This window comes from Bos indicus, chromosome 14 (genome assembly GCF_029378745.1).
Source record: "Bos indicus isolate NIAB-ARS_2022 breed Sahiwal x Tharparkar chromosome 14, NIAB-ARS_B.indTharparkar_mat_pri_1.0, whole genome shotgun sequence".
In the NCBI taxonomy this organism is placed as follows: Eukaryota; Metazoa; Chordata; class Mammalia; order Artiodactyla; family Bovidae; genus Bos; species Bos indicus.
Window position 1 is genome coordinate 70,140,450 of NC_091773.1, and position 17,980 is coordinate 70,158,429.

At 44.0% G+C, this 17,980-nt stretch overlaps 1 protein-coding gene across 3 annotated transcripts in view; it reads left to right on the plus strand.

The window, feature by feature from the left end:
* Positions 1-4,830: 4,830 nt before the first annotated feature.
* The window catches only part of RAD54B (RAD54 homolog B), a 119,948-nt gene continuing 106,798 nt past the window's right edge, over positions 4,831-17,980 (plus strand). For 2 of the 3 annotated variants that reach the window (XM_070802893.1, XM_070802895.1), the window contains exons 1-2: positions 4,859-4,957; positions 5,367-5,645. In XM_070802893.1, the coding sequence (XP_070658994.1) occupies positions 5,527-5,645 (119 nt within the window). In that variant the 5' untranslated portion in view covers positions 4,859-4,957; positions 5,367-5,526. Of the gene's footprint in view, positions 4,958-5,366; positions 5,646-17,980 lie in introns of all 3 variants that reach the window. The other variant, XM_070802894.1, reaches the window with a different exon arrangement.

A 17,980-nucleotide genomic window follows, 5' to 3' on the forward strand; every position in this document is an offset into this window, starting at 1 on the left:
CACTGAGTCCTAGCCACTGGATTGCTAGGGAATTCTCCAGGATGACTTTTTTCAAAAACTGTTTTCATTATCTTGTCCACATTCAGAGTCATGGCTTCATTGTTTACTTGTTCGTTAAATTTTTTGTTCTTGGGGTCATGGCTTTAGATAGCACCATTACATGCTGATTCCTCTAAATTTCCAACCTAGACCTCTCCTATGTTGCCCCAGATTTGCACCTTTACATCTCCACCAGTGTCTAGTAAGCACTTCAAATCTGGACTATCCAAACTGAACTCACATTCCCTTCATGGTAACTACTCCTCTGCTAATTTCATTTTCTCAATAAATGGCGACTCCATCTTCCTGTTTCTCAAGCCTAAAACCTTAGTCATTTTTATTTACTCCTTTTCTCATACACTCTACCTCTGATTTGGCCTCTACCTTCAAAACATATCTTGACTGTAACTGTTACCACCTCTGCTGCAGCCACGAAGGGCTAAGCCACCATTGTTTCTTGTCGCAATTATGTAAATAGTCTCCTAACTCAGCTCAAAACCCTCCCATTTCAGAATAAATGCCAGAGTCCTTATAATGATCCACAAGTTTCTACGTGATTTCTCCCTACCTTGTTATCTCTTTGACTTCATCGACTACTCTCTCAACTCTGAACTCTGCTTCAGCCACCAAATCCTCTGTGCTCCTACTGCCCCTAAGTACCTGATTACCAAGGGACCTTTGTTGAGGGAGGCTTTCCCTGGTTACCTTATCTAAAATTTCAATACCCTCCATCTCTGCTTTACTCTTCATACCACTTTTCATTATCTAACAGTATATATTAAATAATTTATTTACTTTTATATTATTAAAAATAATTTACTTATTTATCTATGCTCTTTATTGATTGTCCATTAGAAAGCAAAGTTGCATAAAGATAGGGATTTTTATCTGTTTTACCCACTGCTATATCCCCGAGTGGGCTTCCTTTGTGGCTCAGGTGGTAAAGAATCTGCCTGCAATGTAGGAGACTCAGGTTCAGTCTCTGGGTTGGGAAGATCCCCTGGAGAAGGGAATGGCAACTCATTCCTGTATTCTTGCCTGGAGAATTCCATGGACAGAAGAGCCTGGTGAGCTATAGCCCATGGGGTCACAAAGAGCTGGACACGACTGAGTGACGAACACACATATCCCCCAGCACCTATAGTGACTGGCACAAAGTTAACCTGTGACTGAAATGCAGACAATTACAAATCATTTATGTAATAAATTATGTTAGTACTGAGAAATAGTTGTATTCTTTCTGACTAAAATGGCAGATATATTTTTAAGCCATTTTAATCTAATATAATAAAATAATAAGTGAAGTAAAATATTCAAGATGATAATTTTTATTAGAAAGAATAAAAAGTAAGGTTGATTTCTTCCCCCTTACAGACAATACCTATAAAACATAAATAAGTTGAAATTTACTCTTTCAAATAAAAGTATTTTATTTGCTATGTTCCAACTAGGACTGTATTTCTTTTGGATTATACTCATCACTCATAGCTTTGCTTTTTGTCCTTATCTTTACCGTAGAAAATTAGCCCAAGCTTTTAAACTATGAACACAGAAATTTATGCTGTTATATAAGTAATAACATCTTTATTAAAAACACTAATTTTACCAAAATAAGGTCTAAAAACTGTAACAATGTATTATATAAAAAAAGATAGCTACTCTACTACAATTTGGTAAAATTTAATACTAAATGATAAAAATTATTCTATTTACACACTTTTAAGTGTTTTGTTCAAACTGGAATATTTTTCTACATACTACAGATGGTGTCCTGGTTTGGAGATAGTTTCACATTAAAGGGGCCAAGACCTATGTATTTCTAACTAGTCACTGTATTAAAAGGTGTGTGTGCATGCTAAGGCACTTCAGTCGTGTCTCTTTAGGACTGCGACCCTATGGACTTGTAGCCTACCAGGCTCCTCTGTCCTTGGGATTCTCTGGGTAAGAATATTTGAGTGGGTTGCCATTCCCTTCTCCAGGGGATCTTCCCAACCCAGGGATGGAACCTGAGTTCCTTTAGTCTCTTGCATTGGCAGGCGAGTTCTTTACCACTAGCACCACCTGGGAAGCCCTTGACCACTTTTAAAACATCAGTTCACTGATGTTTCCACTGTGTGCTTAGTCGCTCTGTTGCGTCTGACTCTTTGTGACCCCGTGGACTACAGCCCGCCAGGCTCCTCTGTCCATGGGGCTTCTCCAGGCAAAATACTGGAGTGGGTTACCATTTCCTCCTCCAGGGGATCTTCCCAACCCAGGGATCGAACTCAGGCCTCCCGCATTGCAGGCAGATTCTTAACCTCCTGGGCCACAGTTGGGTACCTAAAAAGAAGGGCTTCCCAGGTGTTGCAGTAGTGAAGAATCTGCCTGCAGGAGACTCAGAAGACCCAGTTAGATCCCTTTGTACGCAAGACCCCAAGGAGTGGGAAATAGCAATCCCCGCTGGCATGCTTGCCTGGAAAATTTCATGGACAGAGGAGCCTGGCAGGCTATAGTCCAGGGGGCTGGGCAGGACTGGGCAACTGAGCACTCACGAACCTAAAAGGAACCTATTAACAAAGTCGTCGAAATTCAGTTCAGTTCAGACGCTGAGTCGTGTCCGACTCTTTTCGACCCCATGAACCACAGTATGCCAGGCCTCCCTGTCTATCACCAACTCCCAGAGTTTACTCAGACTCATGTACACTGAGTCAGTGATGCCATCCAACCATCTCATCCTCTGTCATCCCCTTCTCCTCCTGCCCTCAATCTTTCCCAGCATCAGAGTCTTTTCCAATGAGTCAGCTCTTCGAATCAGGTGGCCAAAGTGTTGGAGTTTCAGCTTCAGCATCAGTCCTTCCAATGAACACCCAGGACTGATCTCCTTTAGGATGGACTGGTTGGATCTCCTTGCAGTCCAAGGGATTCTCAAGAGTCTTCTCCAACACCACAGTTCAAAAGCATCAATTCTTCGGTGCTCAGCTTTCTTCACAGCCCAACTCTCACATCCATACAGGACCACTGGAAAAACCATAACCTTGACTAGACGGACCTTTGTTGGCAAAGTAATGTCTCTGCTTTTGAATATGCAATCTAGGTTGGTCATAACTTTCCTTCCAAGGAGTAAGCATCTTTTAATTTCATGGCCACAGTCACCATCTTCAGTGATTTTGGAGCCCCCCAAAATAAAGTCAGCCACTGTTTCCCCATCTATTTGCCATGAAGTGATAGGACTGGATGCCATGATCTTAGTTTTCTGAATGTTGAGCTTTAAGCCAACTGTTTCACTCTCCTCTCACTTTCATCAAGGGGCTTTTTAGTTCCTCTTCACTTTCTGCCATAAGGGTGGTGTCATCTGCATATCTGAGGTTACTGATATTTCTCCTGGCAATCTTGATTCCAGCTTGTGCTTCTTCCAGCCCAGCGTTTCTCATGATGTACTCTGCTGCTGCTGCTGCTCCTGCTAGGTCCCTTCAGTTGTGTCCGACTCTGTGCGACCCCATAGACAGCAGCCCACCAGGCTCCCCCATCCCTGGGATTCTCCAGGCAAGAACACTGGAGTGGGTTGCCATTTCCTTCTCCAATGCATGAAAATGAAAAGTGATGTATTCTGCATAGAAGTTAAATAAGCAGGGTGACAATATACAGCCTTGATGTACTCCTTTTCCTATTTGGAACCAGTCTGTTCTTCCATGTCCAGTTCTAACTGTTGCTTCCTGACCTGCGTACAGGTTTCTCAAGAGGCAGGTCAGGTGGTCTGGTATTCCCATCTCTTTCAGAATTGTCCACAGTTCATTGTGATCCACACAGTCAAAGGCATTGGCATAGTCAATAAAGCAGAAATAGATATTTTTCTGGAACTCTCTTGCTTTTTTGATGATCCAATGGATGTTGGCAATTTTATCTCTGGTTCCTCTGCCTTTTCTAAAACCAGGTTGAACATCTGGAAGTTTATGGTTCAGTATTGCTGAAGCCTGGCTTGGAGAATCTTGAGCATTACTTTACTAGCATGTGAGATGAGTGCAATTGTGCTATAGTTTGAGCATTCTTTGGTATTGCCTTTCTTTAGGATTGGAATGAAAACTGACCTTTTCCAGTCCTGTGGCCACTACTGAGTTTTCCAAATTTGCTGACATATTGAATGCAGCACTTTCACAGCATCATCTTTCAGGATTTGAAACAGCTCAACTGGAATTCCATTACCTCCACTAGCTTGGTTCCTAGTGATTCTTTCTAAGGCCCACTTGACGTCACATTCCAGGATGTCTGACTCTAGGTGAGTGATCGATCACACCGTCGTGATTATCTGGGTCGTGAAGATCTTGTTTGTACCTCATTCCTAAAGTAAGGCATAACTTAAGAGCTATAGGTTAAAAAAAAAAATCAATTATGTTTGTATACTATTTTTCGCAGCAGATACTGCTATTCAGACGACCATCAAACTGCACAAACATGTCCATGGAGACGTTCTCTTGATTTAAGAAATATGCTTTATGTGTCCTAGGATGTGGTCTGTAGCCTTAGCATCTACACCATATTTGAGTGTTGGCAGCAAACTTGCGAAAGTGAAAGAAAGTGAAGTCGCTCAGTCGTGTCCAACTCTTTGCGACCCCGTGGACTGTAGCCCACCAAGCTCCTCCGCCCATAGGATTCTCCATGAACCGCAATTCCGAAACCAAGTTGGAAGTGAGCGCTAGAGGAGACACACGAAGGCGCTTGCGCAGTTATGCCAACACGTCGTCCAATTAGAGACGAAGCGGTCACCTCGTCCAATTAGGCGGACCCGGAACTGCGGCAGGAAGCTACTGCGCACGCGCCAGGGACTTGTCCGCGATTGGCTGCGCTGAGGCGGGCGCCTTCAGATGCTCTGGCGTTGGGGGTGTCGCTGTCTACTTCGCGTAGTCCTGGTACCTGGGCCGTCGCTCCCTTCGGATTCTCGCCGGTGCGTCCCTGAAGGGGGGAGGCGTGTAACGCTGTGACAGGCTGTAGGCTTGTGTGGGACAAAGACGCGAGAGGCGCCGGAACGAGGCTCCGAAGGAGGCGGGAGGGCAGGAAGGCGGCGGCGTAGCCGTAGCCGCAGCCGCTTCCTGCGGGTCTGGGAGTGCCGATGGGGTCTCAAGTCTGAGGGGTCCTTGGCGGCCGGCCGTGGGGCGCTGGTGCCGGAGGGCGGGCCGTGGGGGCGCGTTTGTGGTGGGGAGGCCGCCAGGAGAGGCGACTCAGCGCGGTGGTGCCTCCGCTCCCGCCCTCCCGCTCACCTCCTGTGGCGCTTGGGTGTCTTTCTTCAGGATGCAGCTATACTCTCCTGCGCGGTATTAATTAGAATTGACTGAGTAATGGAAGAATTTTTTTAGCGGTGCCTCAAAAATCAAAGGAGCGACTTGAGCCACGAAGGGAAATACCGGTAACGCGTCTGCCTGCAACGGGGGAGACCCAAGTTCGATCCCTGGGTTAGGAAGATCCTCTGGAGAAGGAAATGGCAACCCACTCCAGTATTCTTGCCTGGAGAATCCCATGGACAGAGGAGCCTGGTGGGCTACAGTCCATGGAGTCGCAAAGAGTCGGACAGGACTGAGCGACTTCACCTTCTTTCTAATGGAGTTGGAAGGCGGAAAGCAGAAACAGCAGGGGAGGTGTGTTGTTGGTTCTTGACTGTTGTATTTGCATTCTTGCATCCTAGAGGTTTGATGATTCTCCTTCCACGCCCGCGTTAAAGCCAAACAGAATCCCTAGATTCTGGTCAATATCTCCTTTGTCCAACTTCATCTTTTGCTAGACCCTCTCTTGGGACCTTCCTCAGCTCTGGTCTCATAGAACGTTATGTGTGAGATATCTAATAGTAATTATCATAGATAGTAACATTACAGATAACATTGAGTGTTTGCTGTGTCAGACTTTATTGTAAGTACTTTAGGTATTTGATTTAACCCCCCGCCCGCCCCCAACCATCTTGGAGAAGGCAGTGGCAACCCACTCCAGTACTCCTGCCTGGAAAACCCCATGGACAGAAGAGCCTGATGGGCTGCAGTCCATGGGGTCGCTAGGAATCCGACAGGACTGAGCAACTTCACTTTCACTTTCAAGCACTGGAGAAGGAAATGGCAACCCACTCCAGTGTTCTTGCCTGGAGAATCCCAGGGATGGGGGAGCCTGGTGGACTGCCGTCTTTGGGGTCGCACAGAGTCAGACGAGACTGAAGCGACTTAGCAGCAGCAGCCAACCATCTTATGAATAATCATTATTTGTTGTCCTTGTATAGTTGCTAAGTCCTGTCTGACCTCATGGTCTGAAGCCTGCCAGGCTTCTCTGTCCATGAGATTTTCCCTGGGGAAGAATAGTGGAGTGGGTTGACATTTCCTTCTCCAGGGGCTTTTTCCCGACCCAGGGATCGAACTCGCATCTCCTGCATTGCAGGCAGATTCTTTACTACTGAGCCACTGGGAAAGCCCAAAGAAGTTATGTAAACCGTTGAAGATCACATGATAGAAATGTCAGTCCATACTTATATTCAGGCATTGGCCTCAAAAACTGTATTCTTAACTGTTGCACAGTGCAGTGGATTAAATTGCCTGGTAATATAGGCCTTCTGATGTGTCATTAGCCTGAATTTGCTACTTTACTTGGGAGAACAGAAATAGGCAGGTGTTAGAATATAACAGATGTTAGAGTATCACAGTTCAGTTCAGTTCAGTTCAGTCGCTCAGTCGTGTCTGACTCTTTGCGACCCCATGAATTGCAGCACGCCAGGCCTCCCTGTCCATCACCAACTCCCGGAGTTCACTCAGACTCATGTCCATCGAGTCAGTGATGCCATCCAGCTATCTCATCCTCTGTCGTCCCCTTTTCTCCCTGCCTCCAATCCCTCCCAGCATCAGAGTCTTTTCCAATGAGTCAACTCTTCGCATGAGATGGCCAAAGTACTGGAGTTTCAGCCTTAGCATCATTCCTTCCAAAGAACACCCAGGACTGATAACCTTTAGAATGGACTGGTTGGATCTCCTTGCAGTCCAAGGGACTCTCAAGAGTCTTCTCCAACACCACAGTTCAAAAGCATCAATTTTTGGCACTCAGCTTTCTTCACAGTCCAACTTTCACATCCATACATGACCACTGGAAAAACCATAGCCTTGACTAGGTGGACCTTTGTTGGCAAAGTAATGTCTCTGCTTTTGAATATGCTGTCTAGGTTGGTCATAACTTTCCTTCCAAGGAGTAAGCATCTTTTAATTTCATGGCCACAGTCACCATCTTCAGTGATTTTGGAGCCCCCCAAAATAAAGTCTGACACTGTTTCCACTGTTTCCCCATCTATTTCCCATGAAGTGATGGGACCGGATGCCATGATCTTAGCTTTCTGAATGTTGAGCTTTAAGCCAACTTTTTCACTCTCCACTTAAACTTTCATCAAGAGGCTTTTTAGTTCCTCTTCACTTTCTGCCACACAGCAGAGTGCCAAATGGGAAAGGGCTCAGATAGCACTAATTTAAGAAGTAATAAGGACTCAGAAACATTTAGGGGGAAGTATACCAAAGCCTTTGACTGTGTGGATTATAATAAACTGTGGAAAATTCTCAAAGAGATGGGAGTACTAGACCACCTGACCTGCCTCTTGAGAAACCTATGTGCAGGTCAGGAAGCAGCAGTTGAACTGAACATGGAACAACAGATCAGATCAGATCAGTCGCTCAGTCGTGTCCGACTCTTTGCGACCCCATGAATCGCAGCATGCCAGGCCTCCGTGTCCGTCACCAACTCCCGGAGTTCACTCAGACTCATGTCCATCGATTCAGTGATGCCATCCAGCCGTCTCATCCTCTGTTGTCCCCTTCTCCTCTTGCCCCCAATCCCTCCCAGCATCAGAGTCTTTTCCAATGAGTCAGTGGAACAACAGACTGGTTCCAAATAGGAAAAGGAGTACATCAAGGCTGCATATTGTCACCCTGCTTATTTAACTTGTATGCAGAGTACATCATGAGAAACGTTGGGCTGGAAGAAGCACAAGCTGGAATCAAGATTGCCAGGAGAAATATCAGTAACCTCAGATATGCAGATGACACCACCGTTATGGCAGAAAGTGAAGAGGAACTAAAAAGCCTCTTGATGAAAGTGAAAGTGGAGAGTGAAAAAGTTGGCTTAAAGCTCAACATTCAGAAAGCTAAGATCATGGCATCTGGTCCCATCACTTCATGGGAAATAGATGGGGAAACAGTGGCTGACTTTATTTTTCTGGGCTCCAGAATCACTGCAGATGGTGATTGCAGCCATGAAATTAAAAGATGCTTACTCCTTGGAAGGAAAGTTATGACCAACCTAGATAGCATATGCAAAAGCAGAAACATTACTTTGCCAACAAAGGTCCATCTAGTCTAGGCTATGGTTTTTCCAGTGGTCATGTATGGATGTGAAAGTTGGACTGTGAAGAAAGCTGAGTGCCAAAAATTGATGCTTTTGAACTAGATGTTGGAGAAGACTCTTGAGAATCCCTTGGACTGCAAGGAGATCCATCGGGTCTATTCTGAGGGAGACCAGTCCTGGGTGTTCTTTGGAAGGACTGACGCTGAAGCTGAAACTCCAATACTTTGGCCACCAAGAGTTGACTCATTGGAAAAGACCCTGTTGCTGGGAAAGATTTAGGGCAGAAAGAGAAGGGGATGACAAAGGATGAGGTGGCTGGATGGCATCACCGACTCGATGGACATGAGTTTGGGTAAACTCTGGGAGTTGGTGATGGACAGGGAGGCCTGGCGTGATGCGGTTCATGGGGTCTCAAAGAGTCAGACCCGACGGAGCAACTGCACTGACTGAACTGATACTGATGTCTAGCACTTCCTCAGTGTCATGGTGGTAAAGAATCCACCTGCCAAGCAGGAGACCGTGAGAGGTGTGTGTTCAGTCCTTTGATCAGGAAGTTCCTGTGAAGTATGAAATGGCAACCCCCTCCATATTTGTGCCTGGAAAATTCTATGGACAGAGGAGCCCGGGTGGCTACATTCCATGGGGTCGCAAAGAGTAGAACATGACTGAGCACACACACACAGTGATATCTGCAGTTTACTCTGAAATGCATCATCAGCAAGTTAGATGACTTGGTGGATGCCTAAGGGCATATGTAAATGGCAGAGCTAGAAATCAAGCCAAGGCAGGCTGGCTCCAGAGTGTTTTCTTAATCCCCACTTTGCTGCTTTTCCCATACTTGCATTCTCATATTCATTAATATTTTCTTTAGTTTAGAGGATAAGGAGAAGGGTTGAAAAATTAGACATGATAGGATTTAGGTGTAGAAAAGTTTAAGGGTTTAAGATAGTGATTCTTAAATGTGAGATTTAGGAGCACCAGTGGCAATGCTTTTGGCCGAGATATTTGGAGAGCCTTTAGAAACTGTCAGCTGAGTCTTAGTAAAGCCATTAGTGGGTTTGACTAAACCAGGGCATTGAGGGTGAACAGCGCAGTGAAAGTGGTGTAGAACTGGCCTGCCTTGTTGAAGTGCTTAGCAAGTAAAATGGGTTCCTCAAATAGTTTTGAAGTTCGAGGGGAGTTCTCCGGCTTGGGACAATCTTTTCCAAATAAGCTTTAGCTGCAGAATGGTAGATTGTCTGTAAGGGGGAAGGCTTCAGTCCAGTGTGAAAATGTACAGACCATGACAAAAACATGTTTTTATCCATAAGATGAAGGAAGTTGTGTGAAATCCATTTGCCAGACCTCAAATGGTCCACTAGTCAGTGTAAAATATCTGGGAGAAGTACTCTCAGGTTCCCTGGGTTGTATTTTAAACAAGTGGGACAAGTGAGGTAGGCACTTTTTTGTGGCCTTGTTAATATTCCTCATAAACATTGATTCATGAACGCTATCATTTTGTCAGTAGACCAAGTGGTATTATGTACAGTGCTTGCAGTAGCAGTTCAGTCGCTCAGTTGGGTCCCACTCTTTGTGACCCCATGGACTGCAGCATGCCAGGCCTCCCTGTCCATTACCAACTCCCAGAGCTTATTCAAACTCATGTCCGTTGAGTCAGTGATGCCATCCAACCATCTCATCCTCTGTCATCCCCTTCTCCTCCCACCTTCAATCTTTCCCAGCATCAGGGTCTTTTCAAATGAGTCAGTTCTTCGCATGAGGTGGCCAAAGTATTGGAGTTTCAGCTTCAACATCAGTCTTTCCAATGAATATTCAGGACTGATTTCCTTTAGGATGGATGGATTGGATCTCCTTGCAGTCCAAGGGACTCTCAAGAGTCTTCTCCAACATCACAGTTCAAAATCATTGATTCAGAAGAATTGATGCTTTTGAACTGTGGTGTACAGTGCTTAGGAGAGGGAATTTTAGAGTCTTTAATAGACTGGGTAGTTATTTGGTCCAAACCAGAGCTTTCTTGATATTAAAATATCAAGCCATTAATTATTGAATTTCCAATCTTGTTTTTCGTTTTCTGAAGCCACTTGTTGGGCTTTTCTAGCCAGTTTTCTAAATTACCATTTAGAAGAATATCCATTGGGACTGTGAAAGAGCTTTGGCTGCTGTTGGTTCCTTTAAGGGTGGTATTTCTTGTGGAAATATCAACAGGGTGATTTCCCTTAGCTTTCAGAGTCAAGTTTAGCAGAATGTTAATAGTGGCTAACGTGGCAGGTAAAAGTAATGCATCCAGTCACTCCTGAACATAGGGACCTTTTAAAAATTTATTTCTCCTGAAGTAAGGAAGCCACATTGCTTCTACAACATTCCAAAATCTTGAGCTGCTCTGAAAGCATATCTACTATCAGTGTAAATATTGACAGTTTTGCCCTTGGCTAAAGTACAAGCCCATATAAGAGTATATAATTCAGTTTGTTGAGTTGAAGTAGTAAAGGTGCTACCTTGACTACTATCAAAAGGAGTTCCAATATTGTCACTCTCCCAGCCATCAGTGAACCATAAGATGTCAGTGTTACCCAAAGGAATTTTTTTGCAGATCATTCACAAGGAATCAGATGATCCCTCAGCGTTAAGCAGTCGTGAGGGACTTGGTTGATATCGGGGAGAAGAGTAGTGGGGAGGGTCAGCTTCTTACACTGTAGAAGTGTTATGTAAGAAGTGTTTTAACAAAAGGACTGCTGACTTGGAAATGTTGAATTTAGGAGGATTTCTGCGTCATAAGTGTTAATGAGGATCCCACAACTATTTTCTTGATGGTCTTAACCAAAAGGCAGTGGTAGTAATGGTTGTAATACCCTATGGGTTGTTGGTGGTCCCCGTGTTTTTGGATGAGTATGCAAGGGCATTTCCTTCCTTTTCATACACAAAAAGGAAATAGGAAATCTGATAATTAGAATGCCCAAGGGCAGGTGGGTTCATGAAACTTGTTTAAGGCCTTACAGAGTATGTTTTCCGGTTCTTCCCATAAAATTGGTTCCTGTTGTTCTTTAGTAAAACATATGGAGGATTGGCCATAAGAAAAATTTAGAATGTTATCAAAGTGATAACCGACTAGCTTAAGAAAGCCTCATAGTTGACAGTTTTGGGTTTGGGCTTCCCTGGTGGCTCAGCTGCTAAAGAATCCACCTGCAATGCGGAAGACCTGGGTTCGATCCCTGGGTTGGGAAGACCCCCTGGAGAAGGGAATGGCTACCCACACTAGTATTCTAGCCTGGAGAAATCCATGGCATTGCAAAGAGTTGGACACGACTGAGTGACTTTCATTTTCACTTTGGGTTTGGGGAAACTTAGGCACCCCACTCCACTACTCTTGCCTGGAAAATCCTATGGACGGAGGAGCCTAGTAGGCTGCAGTCCATGGGGTCTCGAAGAGTCGGACACAACTGAGCCACTTCACTTTCACTTTTCACTTTCGTGCTTTGGAGAAGGAAATGGCAACCCACTCCAGTGTTCTTGCCTAAAGAATCCCAGGGACGGGGGAGCCGGGTGGACTGCCGTCTATGGGGTCGCACAGAGTCGGACACGACTGAAGCGACTAGCAGCAGCAGCAGCAGCAGCAGTACACTATGAAGACTCTCTGGATCTATACACCGCCCTTGTTCTGATATCAGATGCCCTAAATAGTGAACCTGGCTTTGGGCAAACTACAATTTTTCCTTGGTGGTTTTATGTCTTATTAGGCTAAAACCTTTAGCAAGTGGATACTGTCTTCCATGGAGGCAGGTTGAGAGGGAGAGCAAAAAAGCAAGTCATTCACATATTACAACAGAGTAGAACCTGTGGGGAACTTTTTATCATACAGGTCAGCCTCTAGGGTTTATAAGAAATAAGGAGGACTCTCATTAAAACCTTGAGTTTTTACTGTCCAGGTGAGTTTTTTCTTCTCAAGTGAGGGCAAAAAGGCATTTCGTAGCTTCAGTCAACTGGAATGCTAAAGAATACACTGATAAATCAGTTACAGTAAATAATTTACTTCCAGTGAGAATGGATTTTAGTAGAGGGTTAGGAACAACAGCCAATGTGTCAAGAGATAGCAGTGTTGTTTATTGCTTGGAGGTCCTAGGGCAGCTCTACCTTTGGCCCTTCGGTTTTCTCACCAGTAAAACGGGAATGTTACAGGAGTATAACTAATACTAGGGTTTGTAAAGTTTGAGCCTTGTAATCTTCTGTTATGGGTTTTATGCTTTGAAGGGCTTCTTTACTTGTAGGGTATTAATTAATTTGGGGGCGGGGATTTGAAGGATCTATTAGAATCTTGATGGGAGTGCGTGTGTGCCTGCAAGCTTACTAAGTCGCTTCAGTTGTGTCTGACTCTTTGCGACTCTGTGGACTGCAGCCTGCCAGCCTCCTCTGTCCTGGGGATTCTCCAGGTAAGAATGCTAGAATGGATTGCCATGCCCTCCTGAGTATCTTCCTGACCAGGGATCAAATTGGCAGGCAGGTTCTTTACCACTAGTGCCACTTGTAAATATCTCCCTTGATGGGAGATGCACTGTGAATTTTGCCAACTTCAGGTATAGATTTTGCCCATAAGGATGGTGGTAGCTGATTCAATAGGGACAGATGATCTATCTTTTCTGAATCAGCTCTAGTAACATGAGAGATGAAGCAAATACAGGTTGTCAAAGATAATTCCATTCACCTGGTTGGCTGCTTTACTACTATAAAAACTCTAGAATTATTTACCCTTTGGGAGAAAGAAGTTCTGGCATGAGACTTTTCTAAGGAAGGATCAACCTAATAAGTGGGTTTGGGCAGAGAAACTAAAGGGAAAAGGGTGTGTATCTCTCAAGTGACCTAAACAAAAGGGTATAGATTCAGAGACAGGAATCAATTGAAGTTCATTAGAGATCCCCACTATTTTCTGGGTGAACTCCGGGAGTTGGTGATGGACAGGGAGGCCGGTGTGCTGCGATTCATGGGGTTGCAAAGAATCGGACACAACTGAGTGACTGAACTGAACTGAGTACTCTGAGGCAGAGGCTCCTTTTTGTAGTGGTGTTGAACACTGAGAGTAAGGCTCTGATGTCCTTTAAGACTGGAAGAGACTCATCCTCAATCTGGCAAATGTTTCTCCAAACTTTTAAGAGGAAGAATTGGGAAGAACCCCTGTGGTTTCTCAGAATCCCTCCATTGACAGTTGGGAGAATGTTGGAAAGGCTGGTTAGAGGGCTAATGGCACCTGAAAGCGCTTAAATTTTAAGTCTCTTTCCAGTGTCCTGACTGTTTGAAGTTGTAGCAAAACTAGGAGGGCTTTGGTTTCATTTAGGGTCTGGACTTGCATTTATTTCCTGGACTTGAATATTAAGAATTTTGGCAGACTTTCTTTGAGGTGACTCATCTAGAGTGTGAAAGAGCTGGTTTGCTAGATTAGCTAAATCTGGAATAGGCATAGTTTTCCATCCTATCCTGGTCCGTTTTATTAGAAGAGAAAGGTCCTGGTTCAGCCCATTAATGTACTTAGAGTTAAAAGCTACCTAGGTGGAATCAACATCTGAAGGAAAAAAACAGAGTTTTTTTTAAAAAAATTTAAAGTTGGAATAGTTATGAACAGATTCATCACATTTTTTTGTGCAAGGCTGAATTTTGTTCAGATTAACAGTCTTTGCAAAAGTCTGTGAAAATGCCTGATGGAGTCACCTGGAGATTGCTTGAGCCTGACCATGTACGTTGGTGGACTGGTCTCCGGGTTGTAATTCTAGAGACCTTTCAGTATTTTCCCAATTAGTGTGTGTGTGTGTGTGTGTGTGTGTGTGTGTGTGTGTGTGTTCCTGCCACGCTTGTGTGGCTTGTGGAGTTTTAGTTTCCTGACCAGGGACTGAACCCCAGCCCTGACAGTCAGTGCACCCGTTCCTAACCAGCGCACTGCCAGGGAATTCCTCCAAGTCAGCAGTTTTCTTACTGTGGGCCTGACTTCGCTGACACACGTATGAACCAGCTGATACAAGTTGGAGAAACCAGGTTGCTAAGTTTGAATGACTATACTAAACTCCGATACAAACCTGTATCTTGGTTTACTTTTGGAAAATCTTTGACTATTGCTTGCAGTTTAGCTTTAGTTTAGGGTTTATAAGAAAGCAAGAGTTTATCCTCTGGGTCCTCAGAAAGCTTAATTTTAAAAGGCAGGTTCTGATATGTTCAGAGGAAAAGGGGATAGGAGACTTACAGTGAAAAAGGGAAGTTCCACTGGAGAGTTATTACGGGGGAACTGAGGGTGAAGAGGAGGTGTAGGTGGTGTGGAAGGGAAGAGAGATGGTGCCAGAGGGCGGTCCTCAGCATGAGGGCTGAGGAAGAGGGGTAGAGGATTTTGAAGCTTTTTTACCTTTCTTTGTTTGCATCAGCTAAGATGTTATTTTGCAAAGAGACAATTTTAGGTTCCTGATAACATTTGGAAACCTCAGAATAGCAATCAAAATACTCATTTCCTTCAGTTTTGGGAATTTTAGAACTATGATTGTCCAGTTTGGTTTTAAGAAAAGTTAACTTTGGGAATTTCACAAGTTCCTCCTAATGGCCGTTGATGTTCTAAATTGCTTTTGGGTAGGTTGGTCCATTTACCTGGAAATGTGCATGCAGAAGGACTGCAGTGTTTAAACATAAAATCGGCCGGAGTCCCTGTAGTGGTAGAGTGCACCCTCAAAATAATTTAGGTAACTGGGATCCCATTTCTCAGAGTTTTTTCTCTGGAGTGAAAGAATAAGTTTCAAAAGCCTAAACAGCTCAAATACCTTGTAGGTCTAATACCAGCCAGTTCTAAGGGGACAGCCCAGTCATGCAAGAGCCAAGCTAAAAGCTGCTCAGCAGAACTCTAGTGAACAGCCTAAATCTGTGGGAGCGAGCCCAAAGCTTTAATAGTGAAGTTCCACTAGAACAGCCCGTTTCAAAGGGAATCTGGCCAAAGGTTGAACTGGCACATTTCCGGTAAAACAGCCCCTGTTCTAAAAGGGCTCAGGCTGGAGGCTAGTGCAGTTATAGTTGAAACAGCCTGCTTTTTAAAAGTGTCATGCCAAAGTGCCAAATGGGTACTCACAGACAGAACTAGGCCTTAAACAGAAAGAATGAGTTCCTGAAACAGATCCTGAATAAAACCTGGAGAGCTTCAAAACCCAAAGAGGATGTAAGCTCAGATCCAGGAGAAAGACTTACTCTCGAGCCCCAGGGTTTAAGAAGAAAAGCACTGGGCACCAGTGGACTCGGTGTGGGTCCTGCTCACCTGCCTTGTTTGCTCACCAGCCTTGGAGTCATCACGGGTCTTCTCTGGATCCCAGTCTTAAACAAATAGACTGCCAGTTATTTCTCCGGGTAAAATGGGTTTACTCGGGATCAGCAAACAATTGCAGTTTGTGGTTGGCAGTCATGGTGAGCCATGTGCAAAACCTGCACACCCAGGAGAGGAGAACACTTTTATGGGTGGGGGCAAGAATTGAGAAGGCTATTGTAGGACTTCCCTGGTAGTACAGTGGATATGAATTCGCCTGCCAGTGCAGGAAACATGGGTTCGATCCCTGGTCCAGGAAGATCCCACATGCTGTGAGGCAGCTAAGCCCCTGCAGCAGGACTGCTGGAGCCCACACGCTCTAGAGCCTGTGCTCCCGTTAGTAGAAGCCGCGCCAGTGAGAAGTTCATGCACCACAACAAAGAGTAGCCCCTGCTCGCTGCAACTAGAGAAAGCCTGTGCATAGCTGGAGACCCAGCCAAACCAAGAATAAATATAAAAGGGCTAGGGTAAACAGAGTCCATTGAAGGAATTGACAGTTTGAAGTCTAGTGACTTTTCTTTCATTTTTGGGGGAGGGGGCCGGCCCACGCACTGCGGCATGTGGGATTGTAGTTCCCTGACTAGAGTCCACCCTGACGCCTCCCCTCCACTCCCCTCCACAGTGGAAGTGCGGATTCTTAACCAGTGGATCACCAGGTAGGTCCCAGTAGGGACTTTTCATTGGCTGAGTTTTGACAGTTTTATTGGCTGAGTTTTTGCCAGGCAAGAAGAGGGTTCTTCTTCTAACTCTCGGTTGTTGCTATCATCATGTACTGGGAGAGCTTCTCCATCTGGCCTCTGGTCTGTATTTTAGTTGACATTTCTGTTAATTTTTATACTACTGCTGATCCCTCAAACTATATCCAGACTGATTATTTATCAGATACTCATGTATTTCCTCATTTTTACATTGCTGAAAGTGGGAAAGGTCTAACCAGCAGTGATAGCATGTCCCAGCTTAATTGGCTGTAGTTCTTTTTTTCTTTGTAGAAAATTGGAAATACACAGTAAAGAAGTCAGAAGAAAATAAAAATTACTGGTACTTCTGACATCTAGATATAATGTTCATATTGTGGCATGTGTTTTTCTAGTCTTTTAGAACTCTCTATAGGTGTGTAATTTTAAGTTAATAGTTCAATGTGTACGCTTAGATGAGTTTTAACAAACTTGTAACCACACTGCAATATGATGGAGCTTACCTTGATCACACCTGAAAGTTCCCCATGCCCCTTTGCATTCTAGTCTTTAGCACAAACTTACATACTATTTGTTTGTCTTTTTCTATCACTGAAATGTTGCTGAACATGTTTGGTAGCCATTTGTGAAATTAAAATTTACTGTTTTTAGAGCAGTTTTAGGTTTAGCAAGGTGGAGGGAGATGTTTTAGGTTTACAACATTAGGTTTAGGTGGAGATTTCCCATGTACCCATGCCTTCCCTTGTTACCAGCATCCCTCACCAGAATGGTACATTTGGTGTACATTACCATTGACACACATAAGCACCCAGAGTTCAGAGTTTACATTAGGATTCATTCTTGGCCTTGTACATTTTGTGTGTTTGGACAAACATGTAATGACATGTATCCATCATTAGGGCATTGTAAACTATACTTTCTCTGCCTTAAAAAATTTTGTGGTCTGCCTTTTCATCTCTGCCCCTCCCCTAACCCTTGGCAACTGCTGATCTTTTTACTCCATACTTTTGCCTCTGTAGTTTTCTAGGAAGTCACTTAGTTGGAATCATATAATATGTAGCCTTTTCAGATTGGCTTCTTTCATTTAGTAATAGCATTTATGGTTCCTCCATGTCTTTTCATGGCTTGACAGCTCTTTTTCTTTTCTTTCTTTCTTTTTTTTTTTGTTAAGTGTTGAGTAACATTCCGTGGTCTGAATGCACAACAGTTTGTTTATTCATTCACCTGAGTGCTTGGTTGCTTTCAAGTTTTGGCAATAATGAATAAAGTTGTGATAAAACATTTTTATGCAGGTTTTTTCAACTCTTTGTTGAAAGGAGTTTATCCTATGATAAAAATACATTCAATTTTTTAAGAAAGTGCCAAAATGTCTTCCAAAGTGGCTGTACCATTTTGCATTCCCACCAGGAATGAATGAAAATTCCTGTTGCCCCACATCCTCACCGATGTTTGGTATTGTGTTTTGGATTTTCTTCATTTTTGATGACATATGATATGGAGCATCTTTCCATGTGCTTATTTGCTATTTGTATATCTTTTGTGATATGTCTTTTAAGATCTTTGGCCCACTTTTTAACTGGATTGTTTTTTTGTTGAGTTTTAAGAT